Source organism: Gadus chalcogrammus, chromosome 12, assembly GCF_026213295.1.
Source record: "Gadus chalcogrammus isolate NIFS_2021 chromosome 12, NIFS_Gcha_1.0, whole genome shotgun sequence".
Lineage (NCBI taxonomy): Eukaryota > Metazoa > Chordata > Actinopteri > Gadiformes > Gadidae > Gadus > Gadus chalcogrammus.
Genome location: NC_079423.1, coordinates 31,117,864 through 31,137,285, shown reverse-complemented (window position 1 = coordinate 31,137,285; position 19,422 = coordinate 31,117,864). Strand labels below are relative to the sequence as shown.

The 19,422-nt window shown below is 47.6% G+C and overlaps 1 protein-coding gene across 1 annotated transcript; it reads right to left on the bottom strand.

Annotated features, from left to right (window-relative positions):
* Positions 1 to 201: 201 nt before the first annotated feature.
* si:ch211-129c21.1 (uncharacterized protein LOC563087 homolog) lies at positions 202 to 17,752 on the bottom strand. The gene is made up of 15 exons (XM_056604682.1): positions 17,341 to 17,752; positions 16,342 to 16,474; positions 11,045 to 11,687; positions 10,503 to 10,648; positions 9,442 to 9,504; positions 8,868 to 8,966; positions 8,503 to 8,602; positions 7,974 to 8,084; positions 7,409 to 7,560; positions 6,586 to 6,758; positions 5,858 to 6,014; positions 4,921 to 5,143; positions 4,361 to 4,476; positions 3,966 to 4,176; positions 202 to 3,541 (listed from the first exon to the last, which is right to left on the bottom strand). Exons 3-15 carry the CDS (start codon positions 11,160 to 11,162, stop codon positions 2,766 to 2,768), a joined length of 2,445 nt encoding a protein of 814 aa, XP_056460657.1. The 5' UTR covers positions 11,163 to 11,687; positions 16,342 to 16,474; positions 17,341 to 17,752; the 3' UTR covers positions 202 to 2,765.
* Positions 17,753 to 19,422: the final 1,670 nt, after the last annotated feature.

The following is a 19,422-nucleotide window of genomic DNA, read 5'->3' as shown; positions in this document are numbered from 1 at the left end:
CCCAGTCGAGTTTCCAACGTCATTTTCTTTTTATTAAAATAATAATTATTCTAATTAAAAATAAATATATGTTTTTCAACGTCAATTTTTCTTGTTAAATGTAAGTACAATTATTTAATTATTCAAATAATAAATATGATATATGTGGTTAGGGCTAGGATCAGTTTTAGACGATGGTTATAAACGTGAAAAATACAAATACTATATAAAGACACTAAATACTTACAGGCGCATGTCTTCTCCTTCTTCTTTGACTTCGGTCAAATTATGTTGTGTTCCAGATGGCTTCCGAGTCGCAAGTGGGGAAATCTCACAGCTTTCTTGCTGCTTTTCACGGAGCCCGCCGCCTTTTGGTCGATCCCTCTCGGAATTCTGAGTATACCGAGTTCAGTGAGGCAAACAAAAACAAAAATGGCTGCGCCGTAAAGAGATTTATTTTCTTTGTATTTGTACCAAGTTGGTAATTGTAATGTCGATTTTAAATGCTCTCACACTTGATTACATTGCTACTTTATTCCGGTCACCAATTTATGCATTGCAAGGTCTTGCTGTGCATGCAAAACAATGTCAATTTGTGTTTGTTTTCGAGCTGGTTTGCTAAAGAGCCTAATGTAGCTAACAATAACAACGACTAGCCATTGAAATGACACAATCACAAAGACGATTGGGAACGCTATAAGTGCTATGCGACAGGGAATTACTTCACAAGTTCAACTCGGAAGGCTGGTGTCTGAGGCATCTGGAACCCACCATTAGTCGAACAATGTCGACGGTGACAAAAAACGTCGGAAAACCCCCCAAAAAACCAACCTGCCAAACCACAGTGTTCGGCTTCGGGGGGCCAGCTGGATGCTATTCAACTAAACAGGTGGACTTTATTAAACCAAAGTAAGATATAACGCCGCCTTCAAAACGCTCAGAGGTTCGGAAGCGCATGCGTATCTTTACGTAAACCTTCCCTTCCGAAATAAGATCGTTCAGGAAAAGCCCCTCAGAAGTTCGTAGGCTATGACTTATTAACTCGCGAGATTCGTTTCTGGTTCCCAGGCTAAAGAACCGCCCCACGCCCCATGTTTTACTCTGTCTGTCGGGGTAAAAGTGTTCAGTGACAGAATGAGAATATAAGACAGTTGCATCGTTGACATTATCAGTGGAATGATCAGTTGAGATTTACAAACGTATGTACACAACGACTCCCTTTGGGAGTTGTGCAAGGTGCCTTACCCCTTGCTGATAAGGGAGCGAAAACCAAGTCTGCCTTTTAAAATCAACATAGAAGCAAGTAGCTCATTGACTCCCGGGGCAAATGTATCTGCATAGATCTTTTAAATCTATATACCAGTTTGTTTCACCTCGGGCGCCCATACTACTGGGAACTACAGCAGTACCCAAGTCTCCACTTTCAGGAGACTTGGGTACACCCTAACCAGAAAGACTTGAATCAGGCCAAGTCAGCTTGTGGTTGATTCGTCACACAATCACAACCCCTGGCCTAGAGCAAACAAGCACAGACCTATCAGTGATACATCTCATGACACACACAAACACACACACACACACACACACACGGTTGACTTGAGATGGTGATTGAGTCTGTGTGTGACAGATGAAGGAGTGATTCCTGAGAATTGGTATTGCATCAGTGGAACTACTGAAAACCTCTTTTCGTGGGAAAGCCAGGCATGCACATCTTTATGTTGCAATAAATTACCAAGAAGTTAATATTGAAATTTAGACATTTCTCTAAGGGTGCACTCACACTAGGCCATCTGGCCGTGGCCGTTGCCGTTTTCACACCTAACCGTGCTCAAATCTGCCAGTGTGAGTGTGGCCAGTCTGGCCAGGCCAGGCCAACAAGGCCACTTGGGAGAGGTGTGCTGCTACGGTACGGGCCGCCACGGTACAGATGCTAATGAGCCGGCACGCGAACACGCACGGCTACGCAACCTTAGCTGGATGACGTATAGTCCATGCGACGACCATGGACATAATAAAGGCGACAAGCCTTCTTTCCCATTAAACGGTAAACATGGCGTCAAGCGGTTCAACTGTTGGTTCACGTTGGTCCCATAGAGAAGTCTGTTAGCCATTTGGGCAGACGATGCTATTCAGGCACAGTTGGAGAAGACCCACAAGAATTCCGATGTATTTGGGAGAATCCGCGACCATATGCAAAGTCGAGGACCTGCATTGAAAGTGGGCTCTATCTGAGAACGGCTCTAATTAAGCAACAGACTCAGCAAAGTGCAAACTGTGTTCTCTGTGTTGTTGTCCATTGTTGTTAAAACTCTGACTGGCGGCAGACTTTATTATGGTCCATGCAGCGGACGCTTGGTAATGACGTTACGACGTGATGACGTATGTACAAGAGCTTACCGTGGCCAGGCCACAGTTGCGAAGGCCAACGGCCACGGCCAGATCGCCTAGTGTGAATGCAGGCCAGAGAACAATGGGGCCAGTTGAGCACGGTTAGGTGTGAAAACGGCCAACGGCCACGGCCAGATGGCCTAGTGTGAGTGCACCCATAGTCAGGGTCAGGGTCATGTTTTTAACACACAAGTCCATGAAATGAAATGTATTATTATTTTTATCTGGCGTCAGTGGCCTATCATTCAGTAATTTTTACAAATTCACAGGCACAAATAAATAGTAAAAATGGCAGCTGTACAGAAAATATATATTGTGAAAAATGTCACATTAAGTCTCTCTACACATTGTGGAAGGAATAAAAAATGTCGGCTGTCTCTGCAGAGTCTTTCCAGTCCTCAGATCTCCGACTCGTCGTTGATGTACCCCAGTCCGTCCAAACATGAAATGTCCCTCATGGAGGTGAAGAGGGGGGCCCCGTTCCCCTTGAAGTCCACCCCGGAGTGGTGATTGTTCCCCAGGCACGGGCTGCCCGGTGCCTCCCCCGCCGTCTTCCCCTCCGACGCCGCGTGGTTCTGAACCTGGGCGTACTCCATCACGGGGGTCTTGGCCTCGCCCTCCCGGGGCCCCCCCCAAGGCAATAGCCTCAGCAGCGGCCCCCTCTTCACCTTCCAGAGCAGCGCGGCGGTCAGCGCGAGGCAGAGCAGCGCGAGCACCCCCACGGCCACACGCAGCCCCGCCACGCGGCCCCCGTCCGTCTGCGTCTCCGGACCCCCGGGCTCCGCCGGGCCGGGCCCCTGGGTCGCCGTGACGCCCGGAATGTCGGGTCCCGCCGTGGAATTTGCCACTGCCTCGTCGACGGGGGCCTCACCCTCCTGCCCCTTCCCGGCCCCCCCGGGGCCGCCCAGGCCCGGCGCGAGGAGGTAGACCGCCAGCGTACGGTTGTGGGTCCCGCCACGCGCGCGCTCCACGGAGCGGCAGACGTAGCGGCCGGCGTCGGGCCCCGAGGCGTTGAGCAGCAGCAGGCCCCCGGGGTACTGGTAGTACCGGGGGCCCGCGCCCAGGGGCCGGTCCGAGAGCAGCCAGTGGACCTGGGCCAGGTTGGAGGCGGCAGAGCAGGGAAGCTGGAGGTTGTTCCCCGGGACCAGGGTCACCTCGATGACCGGTACGGGCTCTGTACGAACACACACACACACACACACACACACACACACACACACACACACACACACACACACACACACACACACACACACACACACACACACACACACACACACACACACACACACACACACACACACACACTTAATTAATTAAGACCACACAGCACACACACATTTAAAAGGGACGCTGTTTTACCACCAGTTACGAGTGTAATGAGCCATGACCACCCAGACCGACAGATTAGTCCACCAGCCCACCAAGGGGACTATACCAACTGGTGGGCTGATCCATCATCCATCTAGGTGGGCCCTCCCCTTCAACGCTCCAACACGTTTTGCGCCCGAGGCTGGTTATGAATCAAAGGCCTTCACGTTGTACCACTTGGTTACAGAGGTAAGCTGTGTATGCTGAGTGTGAAGGGGTGGAGGTACCTGGCTCAGGACACTCGGAGGTGTCCCCCTCCACCAGGCTCTGGACGGCAGCAGAGCGCCCGCTGCCCACCGAGGCGCAGCGGGCGGTGGGGAGGTCCCAGGCGCAGTAGGGGTCCCGGGCCAGGACGCAGTCCGAGCACGACCGCTGGCGCCCGCAGTTACTGACCGGCATCTGGACCACGCCGGACGCGGAGCCGGCGTACACGTGGCCCTACGCGCACACACACACACACACACACACACACGCACACACACACACACACACACACACGATATTAACTTACTTTAGTAGAGCCTTCAACTTTGTTTACTTCGCCCTTTATTGATCCGACCAAAATGTCCCTCTTTATGTTCATAACGTGTGTTTGCGTTATAAGACGTCCCCGTCCTGTTACCTTGGTGGATGAGAGGCGCAGGGTGGTGATTGGCTGAGGGTCTTCGTACACCTGGGTCTCCTCTATCACAAACATCTCCCCCTCATAGTTCACCGCCTTCTGGATGAAACCGTTCTCTGAAACACACGGAGCACCACGTCACCCATAGTGAACAAACTACGCATATTTCTATTGTCTTTTCCCAGGTGATAACACTACGAAATATAATTAACAGGAAACGTGAATAACTATAAAATGTGAAGTAAATGAGTGTGTGAGTGGATTAATTATTCACCACTAGAGGCCCAGAATATTGGAAGGGAAATGTTTCCCTCCCTTTCCATTCTAAACAGCCTCAATACATCACAGATATGTCTTTATGTGTTGACCAATAGACTTCTGGCCGAACTCTATTATGTACAAACAACACGTCTCGCTCATCTAGTGTTGAGCCATCAGCACCATCACACCACCACCACCACCACCACCGCCACACCGACCCCACCCAGCGCCACCTCCACCACCACCACCACCACCACCACCACCACCGCCACACCGACCCCACCCAGCGCTCCCCGTACCCGTGCCGATGAACATGACGGCGTGCTCCTTTCCGTCCAGCGCCCGCACGCTGTCCACCACGATGCGGGTCAGGGCGGGGCCCCTGGTGACCAGCAGGGGACGCCCGGTCAGCGGGCGCACCGCCTCGTCCATCAGGGGCCGGTCCCGGATGAACTGCAGGGTCTTGTCCGGGAGGTCCAGAGAGTTCCCCATGCCCAGCCGGCGGGCCGCGTTGTTGATGCACTGAGGAGAGGAAGACCGGGAACGTTAGGGTACTGAGGACCACCGGGAACGTTGGGGTACTGAGGACCACCGGGAACGTTGGGGTACTGAGGACCACCGGGAACGTTAGGGTACTGGGGACCACCGGGAACGTTAGGGTACTGAGGACCACCGGGAACGTTAGGGTAGTGAGGACCACTGGGAACGTTGGGGTAGGGAGGACCACCGGGAACGTTGGGGTAGGGAGGAGGACCACCGGGAACGTTGGGGTACTGAGGACCACCGGGAACGTTGGGGTACTGAGGATCGCCGGGAACGTTGGGGTAGGGAGGACCACCGGGAACATTAGGGTACTGAGGAGGGGAAGACCGGGAACGTTGGGGTAGTGAGGACCACCGGGAACGTTGGGGTAGTGAGGAGGACCACCGGGAACGTTAGGGTTCTGAGGAAGACCGGGAACGTTAGGATACTGAGGACCAGGCAGCACATCAGGGAAAGGGCCGGACGTTAGGGCACTGCTGCCACGCAGGACGTTGGGTTTTAGTCATTGCTTTGTGTTAAATTGTATTTAGATGTTGAAGTATTGGGACAGGAACTCTTTGATCTGATGTTAGACGTGCACGCAGCAAATATGCTCAAACAAAAAAAGTACAATAAATGATCAACTAAAATCGATCAGACGATGGCGAATGATGTCGTCCATGACCGACAGGTAATAAAATCTGATGAACTCACCGCTCCCGGTCGTGGCACGGGCAGCTCCCCGCTGTGCATCACCCATTTGACGTGGGACGTCTCCACGGCAACGGGGGTCTTGAACTTGCCCTCGTTGAAGACCTCCCTGACGGCGGTGATGCTGAACGCGCAGACGGCCGACAGGCGCGACGACCCCCTGGGGAAAGGGATGGATCCATTCATCACAGGGTCGGGATCCATTTATTAAAACAGTTCAGTGGGGCTTTGTGTTATCCGAGTGCTGCACATGTAGAGGCAGGAATGTGTAACATGCTCAGTCATTCCAAAGCGATCGCTGCCCATTTGCAATCAGAAAAGCACTCTCTCTTCTTGTTCCAACAATCTTATCCTTTTTTTTTATAGATTATTTATGAATAAGAAAGAACACGCATATAGAACGCTGAATCTGTGGTTGCACTTTGGCCTGTGGCCAATGAGTTGGCTTCCTTGTTCTTTTATTGGGAGGAGAAAAGGTTCAAACTGATATAGTGTCAATATTTTCCATTAAATTGTGCAACTGTAGGAACAGCAGAGAGAGAGAGAGAGAGAGAGAGAGAGAGAGAGAGAGAGAGAGAGAGAGAGAGAGAGAGAGAGAGAGAGAGAGAGAGAGAGAGAGAGAGAGAGAGAGAGAGAGAGAGAGAGAGAGAGAGAGAGAGAGAGAGAGAGAGAGAGAGAGAGAGAGAGAGAGAGAGAGAGAGAGAGAGAGAGAGAGAGAGAGAGCGACTCACGACTGGGGGGTGAACACGGCGTAGAAGACGCTCCTCCTCCAGTTGTGGTCTTTGAGCAGGAAGACATCTTGGACAATAGGAGGCAGGCTGGGCTCGGGCAAAGAGCAGTCCAGACGGGCTTTCACGAAGGATGTCCATTTCCTCTGCAACGTCCGCTGGCCGCCCATATCCTCCTGGAAAGCACTCTGGTTAAGGCTGGCCGTAGGACTACAGCCGTAGGACTGTGTTGTTTTCCTTACTGCTGGTGCCTGACCAACACAATGTCAGGTCGGGCCAAGAGGGCCTGGCCTTGAATTGCACTAAACAATAGAATTCAACATTAGCAGATCTTTTTTCTTTCTTTTGTTCGACAGCCTGAATCCTTGATACGTTTCATTGATAACGAAGACCGTGTCAAAGTGTTGTATTTGCCGTGCCATGTGTCCTACAAGCAGCATCGATTGTTCCCTTTGAGCACCAAAGGAGCTCACAGCTTAGCTCAGGAGGTAGAGCAGTCGTCTTGCAACCGAAAGGTCAGCTCCTCCTAGCTGAGGGTTGATGTGTCCCTGAGCAAGACACTTAACCCTAAAACTGCTTCTGACGAGCTGGCTGTCGCCTTGCATGGTTGACTATGCCGCCGGTGTGTCAATGTGTGTATTAACCGATGTAAGTCGCTTTGGATAAAAGCGTCTGCTAGATGCCCTAATTGTAATTGTGTACCACCATCTTCTACTGCACGTAATCAAATAAACACACGGGAAGAATTGTGAAACAACTATGACAATAGTGATACATGTCCTTGTGAACACACCTGACTGAGGAGTGGCTGTCTGTGTTGACATACCTTGCAGACGCGCGCCACCCGCGACACGGTGAGCTTGCTGTAGAAGTCGTACTCCATGGCCTTCTCGCTGAAGAACAGGTACACCTTGTCGTCGTCGCCGTCCGCGCTGTCCACGCTCTCGGGGATGTGATCCATGTACACAAAGGTGGGCTCTGGAACAGAAGGATCACAGTGGATCAATAGAACTCTTGACATGCAACCCTGGATCTGGGTTCAAGGGCTTCACAATTGTTTGCACTTGAATTGCAATTTCGGTAATCAGCTAATCGTGAAAGTTAAATTGATTGATCCCCCAAAACATTTATTAATTGTGATTATATTTTTATTTTGTACACCTGTGACACTCACATTGAGTAGGCGCTATGGAATATTTATAAGTTCAATAATTTGTTAATCACAATGAATAATAATAATAATGAAATAATTGCCATGTTGATCCTAAGGATGCAGCCCAACACCTCACTGCCCTGCACCAGTTCAAATGTATTTATAAGTGACTCATCCAAACTGAACTTAACAGGATTACGGTCCGATAATTAAAGCAGAGAACAAGCCCTGCCCTTACCGTTGAGCCACGAGCTTTTGAACTCTGTCCGCACGGCCGTGTGGGAGCTGCGAAGGACCACGGGCTCAGAGCCCAAGAAGTTGATGAATGTTGCAGAATACAGGTCACTTCCTGGCAGGCAGGAAACAGGGACACAAGTCAGGCGAGGACTGAAACATCGGTCTTGTTTTAAGAAACACCAAGACCATTTCAGCCCGGGTGGAGCTGCCATGGACAACCTCATTAGAAAACAAATAATTGTCTCAATTATGTTGTCAACTGAAACATAAAAAAACACCAAAAAGAGATTGCAGATATAAAATTAAAATGCCGTGAGGGCGGGGGTGCGTTGGCTGACGTGCAAAACGTGTTTTTCTGCCATTGCGGCGCTTTGGGGTTTGGTGGCGGTGTTTGGCGGCTGCTACTCCGGTGTTCCAGCAGCAGCGTTAGTGGTGGTGGTAGTAGTAGTATTAGTAGTGGTGGTTGTAGTAGTAGTAGTAGTAGTGGAAGTGGTGGGGGTTGAGTAGAGTAGAGGAAGTGGCACACTCACCGACCATGAGGGAGGAGTATCTCTGGAAGGGATCAAAAGGACACTTCCCCTTCCCCTCCTCCTGCTGTCCGTGCAGGACCAGTCGTCCGTCTGAGTAGGACTGTAGGGCAGAAACACTGTGTGTCACTGTAACACGCTGTAGGCCTACGGTGAGCCGGGTCACTGGTTCTCTTTAGAATAACACGAACGAGATACAGGGAGACTCAAAGAAGGACATGAAAGGGAGGAGAGACGAAATGAAAGAAAATGAAAAGAAAGAATGAAACAAACAAAGAAAAAGAGGAAAGATGTCAAGAAAAAAAAAGGAACAAATGAAAAGAGGGAGACACACTATAAAATAGTAATAACACGTAAATCCCACCCACCATGTAGTCACAGACGGGGCTGAAGGCGTTGGTCCCGCACACGTACATGGTGGTCTGGTTCACTGGGTGCAGGGTCTGGATGTAGTTCCGGCATTCCACCTGCGCACGGAAGATTCAGTGAGCAAACACACACACACACACACACACACACACACACACACACACACACACACACACACACACACACACACACACACACACACACACACACACACACACACACACACACACACCCGGTTGAAACCACTCAGAGTATCTGTTTGTGTGTTGGTGAGTGTGTGCATGCTTCTTTTCATCCTGTGCCTTTATTTGGACATTAATCGAGAATCTGAGTAAATCTCTCCCATCCTCCCTATGAAGAGCCCTGTGTGTTTGGAACCCTCCCACATGAATCATTTATCAGTGGTCAGGGTCAAATGCACTGAGATCACAACATGTTAGCCCTGCCAAGCCTCACCCTCACATAAACCTAACCCCCACCTTAACCATAAACGTCAAGTATGAAGAGCTTTTTCACTCTTTTGGTCTGCTGAAAATACTTTGTGTTCTTTCAATAGAAAGTTTGTATCCAAACCTCGGACTGTTTCCCCTTGTAGGCGCACTCCTTCTGCTTCTCTCTGGTCACTCTCCAGTAGACCTGTTGAGAGAGGTGACTCGTTTACACACACAGAGACTGACTGCACATCGAGACAGAGACGTGAGACAGGGAGACAGAGAATACAGGGAGAGAGAGAGAGACAGACAGACAGACCGAGAGACAAAGACTGAGAGACAGAGAATCAAAGACCGAGAGACAGAAAAACCAAGAGACCGTAAGACAGATACACAGTGAGACAGAGACATATAGGCCGAGAGAGATGAACAGATGGTGAAGAGGATTCAATTGATGATGACAAATATAATTGTGAGTGAGTGAGTGAGTGAGTGAGTGAGTGAGTGAGTGAGTGAGTGAGTGAGTGAGTGAGTGAGTGAGTGAGTGAGTGAGTGAGTGAGTGAGTGAGTGAGTTTTGTTTACCCAACACGCACGGCGAACAAGGCCAGCCGGCTGATAGGGACTACAGTAAAGAGCAGCTACTGTCACAGGACAACACAAGCTCTTCAACCGGCCGTCGATCGCATGACTGACGCCGCTGTTTACATTCCATTCACCGGTAAGCGCTCAGATTCAGAGCAACAGCTTCTATTACAAGTCCCCTTTGGAGATACCCGCATGTGCCGGCACCAACGACTGATCGACACAGAGCAGGGTCGCGTACCACAGTGGGGGGAGATCCTATGTGGTTTATTTTTCAATTGAATACGTAATAAACATAAATTACAAATACTATGAGCCAATGATTGGGCCACAAAGCATGGCCAGGTATGACGGCTGCTAGCTGTTTGATGCTTTTGGTACAATAGAAAAGCTATTAGGTGCCAACTGTTGTGGTCACTTATTTTCTTGCTTAAAAGTTTCATCGGCCATCTTGTTTAATTCATGTCGGTTTATAATACTAAACACAGCAATATGATCAACAAGTTACACAATTGTAACAACAACCGTTCCTTCAAGGCTGCCATCTCAAGTAACAGAGAGGAGATTAGCAGAGAGGGTCAGTTTGAGGGTCAGTTTGAGGGTCAGTTTGAGGGTCTTACGGCGGCCTTCTTGCTGGAGACGTTGTGGAGGTCGAGGGCGTAGATGGCCTCCCTGGCCCCCAGCATCAGAACGCCCTGCTCCTCCCGAAGCAGCATGGTGGAGTAGTTCCACACCCCCTCCTCCCTGAACAGCCTGAGGTCCTCGTCTGCAGGAGGGCACAACGGATTCACATGTTCACCTAGACCTAACTCTAAACCTAACCCTAACCCCTAACCCAACCTTAACCCCTAACCCAATCCCTAACCCTTACCCTAAACCCCTTACCCTAACCCTTACCCCTAACCCTCACTCTTACCCTAGCCCTTAACCCTTACCTTAACCCTAACCCTCACTCTTACCCTAACCCCTAACCTAACCCTAACCCTAACCTCAACCTTACCCAAAGATTGGTGGTAGAGACAAACTTATTCTGGCATTTCCCTCAAAGATTTTTTATGAAATGAATCCAGTATACAAACCATGGGTGTATGAATATTATAATATTCAATATTATAATATAACAATATTATATTCCCACCCAGGGATGGTAGGGCAGACTCACCCTGGTAGGGGAAGGTTTTCCGTGGAACACAGTACTGTGCTCCCAGTGCTCCCAACGACAGCAGGAAAAACAAGGGCGGGGCCAAGAGAATGCTCCCGCCACGGAGAGGCGGAGCCATTGCTCACCGTCCAACTGGGAAAGAGCTGTGGAGCTCCGCCCACCCAATCACGGCACGGCCAATCAGAGGCCGGGCATGGTGGCATGGGGGGTTGGGACTGTGGTTAACGGCTATAACAATAACAATAATTATGAGGGTTCTGTGCGGGCAGAATATCCAATCTGTGGTCTGGTTTACAGAGTTGTCACACCTCTGCCCCGGGCGACCGCCATGCTGGCCAAGTCTGTGTCAGTTTCTCTCGCTTATCTTGTTTGGCGGTGATGGCAAGGCGGCGGTTTTGTTTTTTGTACCATTTAATGTGCGAGTTAATGAAAGGTGTTAAACCGGATTCACGTCAGTTCAGGTGACTGGAGCACAATGAGCACAATGAGGACGAAGAGGAAAACGGCCTTGGAGGAACAGAGGGGCGAGGTCGGAGCCAGCCTCCAACGGGAGTACCGCGAGCCGCTGGGTGTGTCCGTGTGTCGGGACAGCGGCCATGCTGTCACGGCTACAGGTGGACGTCTCTGCACTGGGTACTCGTCACTGGTCCACCAGTAGGAGAACATGGAAGAGAGGAAGAGGAGGGGAATTCATGTTATATAGAAGTTATAGTCTGGTGTCGAGGGGGTCGGACTCCCAGCCCAGAGGTTCTACTGTATACTACTCTCTCCCCGCCTGATGGCATATGATGAAAAAATAATAATACAATAATACAGTAAATAGTTTGAATGACATTGATGGATGCTATCACTATGGTGATGGCTGTCGCCATCAGGCTCTCTAAGCAAGCAGAGCAGCTTCACACGAACCCAGAGGACAGGAAGGCAGACTGGTGAGCTTCAACCTTTCTCACTTCCTGATGCTTTATGCATGCTTGCAAAAAATAAAAACAGGTTGAATATAAATGTACTCCGTACGTCAGCAGACTGATCCGGCAATGAAGAAATGACCTGCAATTCTTGTTATGCCGCAGTTATTTAAAAAAAGTAAGCAGATATATCCGAGATATATATCTACCGACTTCTCACTTCCTCTCGCTCTCTCTTTCTCTCTTTCCCTCTCTCCCTCTCTCTCTCCCTCCCTCTCTCTCTCCCTCTTTCTCTGCCTCCCTCTGCCACTTCCCTCTCTCTGCCTCTCTCTCTTTCTTCCTCTGCCTCCATCTCCCTACCTCTCTCTCTCTCTTTCTCTCTTCCTCTCTCTCCCTCGCTCCCCCTTCTTCCTCCATGATAAGGGCGACTTCCTCTGAGCTCTGCTTTAGGAGGAGGTTTTTTTTTTCAGGTCTGGGCGTGCAGACAAATTCAATTTCTTATTTGTTTAAATCCCCCTGATAACAAAAAGAGGTTGCCCAGCGGTCCTGAACGCCCGTGTGCTCGTGCTCCAATGAGGCACAATCTGAGTGCTCAGCCCACAGAAGTCACCAAACATCACTCGCACCCTCCAGAATAAATCGGCTCGGAATACGCCTAAAACACCCTTGATGATACTTATACTCGACCCATCAAAACAAACCGCCAACAAACACCACTGCAACACAGAGTCCTGCTAGGGCGCAGCTACCCTTCTGCGCTCCACTTAAAGTCAGCCTGTCGTGGGATTCACCTCCTCCACCGCTTCATGACAGAGCATCGCTCAGCAGATATCGCGAAGGAACAAAAAAAAAAAAAAGTGAAATATCTCGAAGACGATTACTATACTTTTTTTTTGGGTCAAAGTTAGTTTTGCAACCAACTGCCGTGCTCTTTGTTTCCTGTCGTTACTTGACAGTGAGGGACAAGCTACAGCAGGCCTCACCCCCAGGGCCCACTGCTGGGAGGGCGTGTGTGTGTGTGTGTGTGTGTGTGTGTGTGTGTGTGTGTGTGTGTGTGTGTGTGTGTGTGTGTGTGTGTGTGTGTGTGTGTGTGTGTGTGTGTGTGTGTATGTGTGTGTGTGTGGAACACGACTACAGCTGCTTGGCGAGACTAGGGTTTGTTGTTGTTCACAAGGCTTGATGTCACGTTAAGACAGGAGTAGACAGACAGGTCTGTCTGCAGATAATACAGAGGGAGGAGTGGTGGCTCCCCTTCTAACACACACACACACACACACACACACACACACACACACACACACACACACACACACACACACACACACACACACACACACACACACACTTCAAATGGAGTTCCTATCTCTGCTTTTAGAACTGGCAACGGCTTAAAGCATTGCTGTGTGTTGAGCCCCTACTAATTCTGGCGGGAGTTTAAGGAATCACTATAGCATAGCATACAGCAAGCACCTCCTTGTATCTGGTATGATGGCTTGAATGGCTTTAATTTGTACCGATTTCGATTTGTAATACTTTTTTAATCAATTTCGAATATTTTTTTTCAAGCATTGTGCTTACAGTATGTTTGACGACACAATGAACCGCCATCTGCCTATGCAGAGAGAATGCAACAGAAAAAGTAGTTTGAAAATCCAATTGTGCATTTCTTTTGAACAAAAACAATACAATTTCCAGAACATCCAGCCCAACCTGCTTGGAGATTAGACATTGAACACACTCCTGTGGACCAGTTATACACAAAGTCGGACACACACACAGACACACACACGTTTGTACATAACAAATTTGGGACTAGGCTTGTTTTGTTTGGAAGTCCACTTGCTGACTGGCCAATCAACACTGCCTCTAGCTGACGAGTGTTTCAGAGATCCAACTGCCTCCTGAACTCGTTTTAAGTGAATATGCAAATTGTATATTTGTCTATAAATATTACAGTAAGGACTTTGCTCGATTGATTTGAAAAGATACACTGCATTGCAGTAGAAGTATTAGAACAATAGTCTCCACATAACGACTGTAAAGAGTCGTTAAGACTCTCTCTCTCTCTCTCTCTTTTAGTCTCTCTCTCTCTCTCTCTCTCTTTTAGTCTCTCTCTCTCTCTCTCTCTCTCTCTCTCTCTCTCTCTCTCTCTCTCTCTCTCTCTCTCTCTCTCTCTCTCTCTCTCTCTCTCTCTCTCTCTCTCTCTCTCTCTCTCTCTCTCTCTCTCTCTCTCTCTCTCTCTCTCTCTCTCTCTCTCTCTCTCTCTCTCTCTCTCTCTCTCTCTCGCACTGATCTCAGCCACTCTAAAAAGAGTTAACAACACAGCGAGATGCTCCAAAGTCACCGGATCCACCAGGATGCAGGGGTGTAAACATTGACCAGGTTTGATAACAGCTCAGAGATTCAGCTCCTCTCCAACCCGTTATGGTGTGAGCGGTGCTGGCAATAACACAAAATAGGTTATCTCTTATGTTTATTGCATGGAGCATAAACGATTTATGCGCGGTCATTAAAAGAGCCTGCCGTTACCTGCTCCCTTTATTTATGTTCTTTCTGATGCACACAACACCCTTGGTCTCCGGGGTAAAGCCAGAGGAACGCTAACAGCCACACCCCCCCCCCCCCCCCCCCCCCAGAGAGCGTTGGACTGCCTTCAGCGTCTACAGCGGATCCCCCCCCGGCTCTGGGCTTTGGAACGTTCCGACCCTCCCTCTTCCACAACTCATTAACCCGGAGGGCGCTGCCTGACCCAAGGTACTCAAACCGCTATCTGCTATCTAGCGAACTGAAACAAGGGCTGCTTGTTTTGGATAGTTTCACTCAACACAATGTAGCACTGCCTCGCTCGAAGGACACCCGCTGCCTGGCCAGGCAGCGGGTGTCCTTCAAGCGAGGCAGTGCTGCATTGTGCCCAGGCCTGAGGGCCTGGGATCCATTCTGCCTGCGGACCGACCAGCCCCAGCCCTAGCCCTGCTGCAGACCGTCGTGCACAGAGAGCCGGTTGCTGCAGTGTTCCCTTCGGACACACCCTCCTGTGACACTCACCGACCTGTTTTGGAGACCGAGTGGAAAATACAATCCAGTTCGGCAGCAAGAATAGGTTTTCAGTGCAGGTCTAAAAATACATAGTTCTGCTGTTCAAGGGGAGACATAACCTGGTCATTTTTTGTTTTACGAGGTGTGGGATGGGTTGAACCAGCTGAAATAAACGCGTGAGAGCTGTGTTGTTTCCTAGGTAGTGGTTCACGTATAATGACACGACAATGTAGATCGTGGGATTCTTTTGCTTCAAAAACTTTGAGACACATTGGTCACAAAACGTATGCATACGACAAAGATACATAAATATACATATACTGTGTATCCAACACACTCACAAAGTGACCAAGGAGCTAAGGGAACAAAGCAGAGCTAGGCCCAACCTGGTTCTCATTATCACTGCTCTGTAGAACAACAAAAGCACTGCACCTACAACAACGTGGGAAAACACTTCAAATAGAGGTCACGGGCACAGGTACGGGTCACAAATAAGGTTGGGCTTTGGGTAAACAAACCCCAACGCCATTGGCGAACTGCATGGATTTGAACAACAGTTCATGTTTCAGATCTTCCCCGATGCCCCTGCCCGCCCGATGAGGGAGGCCGGGTCACTGCCCTGAGGTTCGGGTCATCAGGTCAAACCCCGGAGATCAAACCCCCGCCGAGGCCACAACAACTGGCCACCACAGGAACAAATTCAAATTTTCCAATATTGGATCTCTTCCACTGATCCATATTACTAATTATATATATATATATATATATATATATATATATATATATATATATATATATATATATATATATATATATATATATATATATAGTAAATATGACGCCATGTGCAATGCAAATCAAATACTGTAATGCTATAATTTGGAAAATAAAATAATATACTTTAGTTTACAAGTAACGTTAGCCACTTTGATAGCTGTGTCCTGGTGCTGTCCGTTTAAAGTTACAGAAAGTAGGCTATTAATTAAACTTCGATTTCTGAAATGGAATATTGTTATGACTACTGTGTAATTATAAATAGGAAACGGATTCCAGGTTTCTGGAGCGGACAGAATTACTCACGGTGCCACTAACAGTTGGCTGCTCCAGTAGACCGAGCCCTGCATTGTTCAGCTTCTACAAGATCACTATTAGGACGGTCTGTGTCATCTCAGATCAGAACCACAGTCCCGCTGTGGAAGTGCGCTCTCTCGACCTGTGGCGGACGCTCCTGACCCAGAGCTTACCCGAAAGCTTCGGCAACAATAAGCGCTTAACTCGTAGCCTACGGTGAGCAACACTAACCATAACCCCAACACGAACATGGTGAATGTAAGACTTGTTTAACCCACTTACCACAATCATTTCCAGGCCTGAGTTCTTGGATCCAGAATCGCTGTGATCTGTTTTCCACCTGCTGAATCCGTGGAAGGTCTTCCCGGTCAGAACGTATTCCCGTTCAGAGCTGCATCTCTTCGCTCTGCTGTACCTGGAGATCACGGGTCACATGACGCGTCACTGTTCAAAACACTCCCTTCTTTCTCCACCGTCTAAAAATAAAGACAATTATTAAACGAATGAATAAATGACGATCAAATGCAACAATAATCCAGATTCAAGTGCATGTGGCTTTCCATCTTTTTTTTCTCATAAATGGATAGATAGATTAACTTTTTTGGTAATCCATTGCTAATGCTAGACTAAACACCCTACATTATAGTTTTCTACAGGATAACATTCTCTCTTTTTTTGCATTAGCAAGTCGGGAATTTACTTTTTTTTGCATTCATAATTTATTGAATAGGCCTATTTCAAAATCAGATGCGATTTATTATATAGGCACATCTATAGTACCATGAACACAAAATATTGCCAGAAATGCTATTCAGATATCAACAAGGGTACTTTTAGGTAGCAATTTTACGTTGTTTCATTATTTTGCATATTATTCATGGGTATATTTAAAGGAATATTCGCTCTTACTCTTTTAATTGTCAGGACCACGCCCTCTGGTGTTCACAGTGAGCAAAACAGTTAAACCAGTAGATTAAAACATATAGGACTATGGATACGACATATACTATAACAGCCACAATAAGAAGGCACAATATTATAAAAATGTAATTGCAATAGAAAATAAATCAAATGGGAAGTCAATGTAAACAGGAGCAGCACATTCGGTCCTATACGGTCAGATAGAAGAAGGTTAAAAATAGAGCTGTTTGGTCTTCTCGTCTCCTTGAAGAGCGAAGTTCTCCACATGAATCATCTCTAGGGGGTCCCATGGTTAGCACATGAGGAACACCTCACATTAAAACAAACACAAAAGAAAAGTAAAACATTGAAACAAATCACCTCTCTTTTCATTAGGCTATACTCTTCTTCAGAAACACAGTTGGCCCCTCCTTACTCGTCCCATTATCTCCGTCAAGCAGAATTGAGATGATGATTAGGCTGACATCTCTTTGAATAGGCCTAGTACACGGTGGGGAGTAGTGAAGGAGAGAGATTTCATCGAGACGGGAGCCTTCAAGAAGATTAGCAGAATATAGTTGATTCAATTTGACTTAGATTAAAAGGATGGCCTTTTTCTCTCGACATCCCAGATCATCACTATCAACACACACATGCACAGGCACACACACAGACATACACACACAGACATACACACACACACACACAGTCACTATACCTTTTGGTATGTCTTCCTTGTACTGTTATGGGAAACATCTTATTGTTCTTGTTAATACACAATTAAATATGTCCTACACAACACACACACACACACACACACACACACACACACACACACACACACACACACACACACACACACACACACACACACACACACACACACACACACACACACACACACACACACACACACACACACACACACAGATTAACTGGAATAAGGAACATCAGAATTGCATGCAGTACAAGGTACCTCTTGTCCTCGAAATGTGTCATGCTGTGCAAAAAGAAAGAAGTGAACTTCCTGTGTGACAGTGGGTTTAGACATGAAGAAGGGGGGGGTATGGGGAGTACAGTGCGATAAAGAGATGACCCCAACCGAAAACAGGTCCACAAAACATAGCATTATGCATGTGCGTGTGCGTGCGTGTGTGTGTTTGTGTTAGCCAGATCCTGCTCCCCCACGCGAAACCAACACCGCAACACACGCCATCGCATTCTGATAACTTCAGCCTGAGGTTGTCGTCCGGTGTTTCTGAGTATATGTCTGTGTTTGTGTGTTTGATAAAACATGCTGTGTAGTAATGTCTTCAAATATATACATATATATATACATATATATATATATATATAGGCCTATATATACAAACACATTTATGTGTTTTCAAATACTTAGGCTAGATATTTGTAATCCATTGCTAATATAACCATCCTAAAGTTATATCTGCTGTGCAACACAGATTTTGAAATGGTCGGCCTCTGCTCAACAATTAAGCTTCTATGTTGAAATACGCGGGGTAACAGACCCACCTCCTCAGGGGTAACGACCTTCTCAGGGTACTTAAGACTGGTGAAGGGTTATCTTAAAGTTGCAAAGAAGAAATTTGAGAAGAAACTCGAGAACTTTGTCTTCAAGAATCTCATTTGTTCTTAAATACTTTCTTAGGAAAAAAATTAAGAAGAAAGTTGAGAAAAAACTAAGAAATTCTTCAAGAATATCAAATCTTCTTAAATTTTGTCTTAAGAACATAGTTAAGAAAAAAGTGCTATAAGAACTTTTTTCTTCTTAAGAATGCTTTGTGAATCCGGCCCCTGTTCCAGACCTTCTCAGACTTTCCCATTTGAAAAATGAGCATACTTTAGTGTATTACAAATATCATTTAAGCATACAGAAGTGATTACAAGTATACGTTTAATTTCTGTGCTGAATTAAAAGTATGGTTAACAAGTACTTTTAAAAAGTGAACTTCACAATAGATGTCGTCAAGTTCAACTTAAATGTAGGCCAGGGTGGCATTTAAAATCACATTGTTCACATTGTCTTCCCCAGCTGCCTTCTCTGCTCCTTCTTCTCCTCAGCCTTTTCCTCTCCTGCCGGGACTTCTCCTCCTGTGCCTTTCTTCCCCTGCTGTCCCTTATTTTCCTGCTGTTCCTTCTCTTCCTGCTGTTCCTTCTCCTCCTTCTGTGCCCTCTCTTCCGCCTGCTCCTGCAAGTTCTCCGCCAGTAATTTCCTGACTGCCTCAGTGAACGGGATATCCTCGATATTTATTCTGATCATCTTACTTGGATTAGTCTCAGTCTTTGGATCGAAGATAGACATTAGAACTTAAAAACGTTACACGGTTTCAAAGACCACAAATTACGAACGATACCGCGAAGGCTGGACAAAATGCATTCAATGCTTTTTAAATTTGTATTTGTATGATTTTTCTCGCAGCCAATCACCGCAAGCTGATGTTC

Bases quoted from the DNA above. Each gene is read 5' to 3' on its own strand.
- si:ch211-129c21.1 (XM_056604682.1), bottom strand. From the start codon at position 11,162: ATGGCTCCGCCTCTCCGTGGCGGGAGCATTCTCTTGGCCCCGCCCTTG. The intron at 8,967-9,441 runs GTTTGGATACAA...TTCCGTGCGCAG, and splicing joins ACAAGGGGAAACAGTCCGAG to GTGGAATGCCGGAACTACAT. The intron at 8,603-8,867 runs GTGGGTGGGATT...TCTGCCCTACAG, and splicing joins GCCCCGTCTGTGACTACATG to TCCTACTCAGACGGACGACT.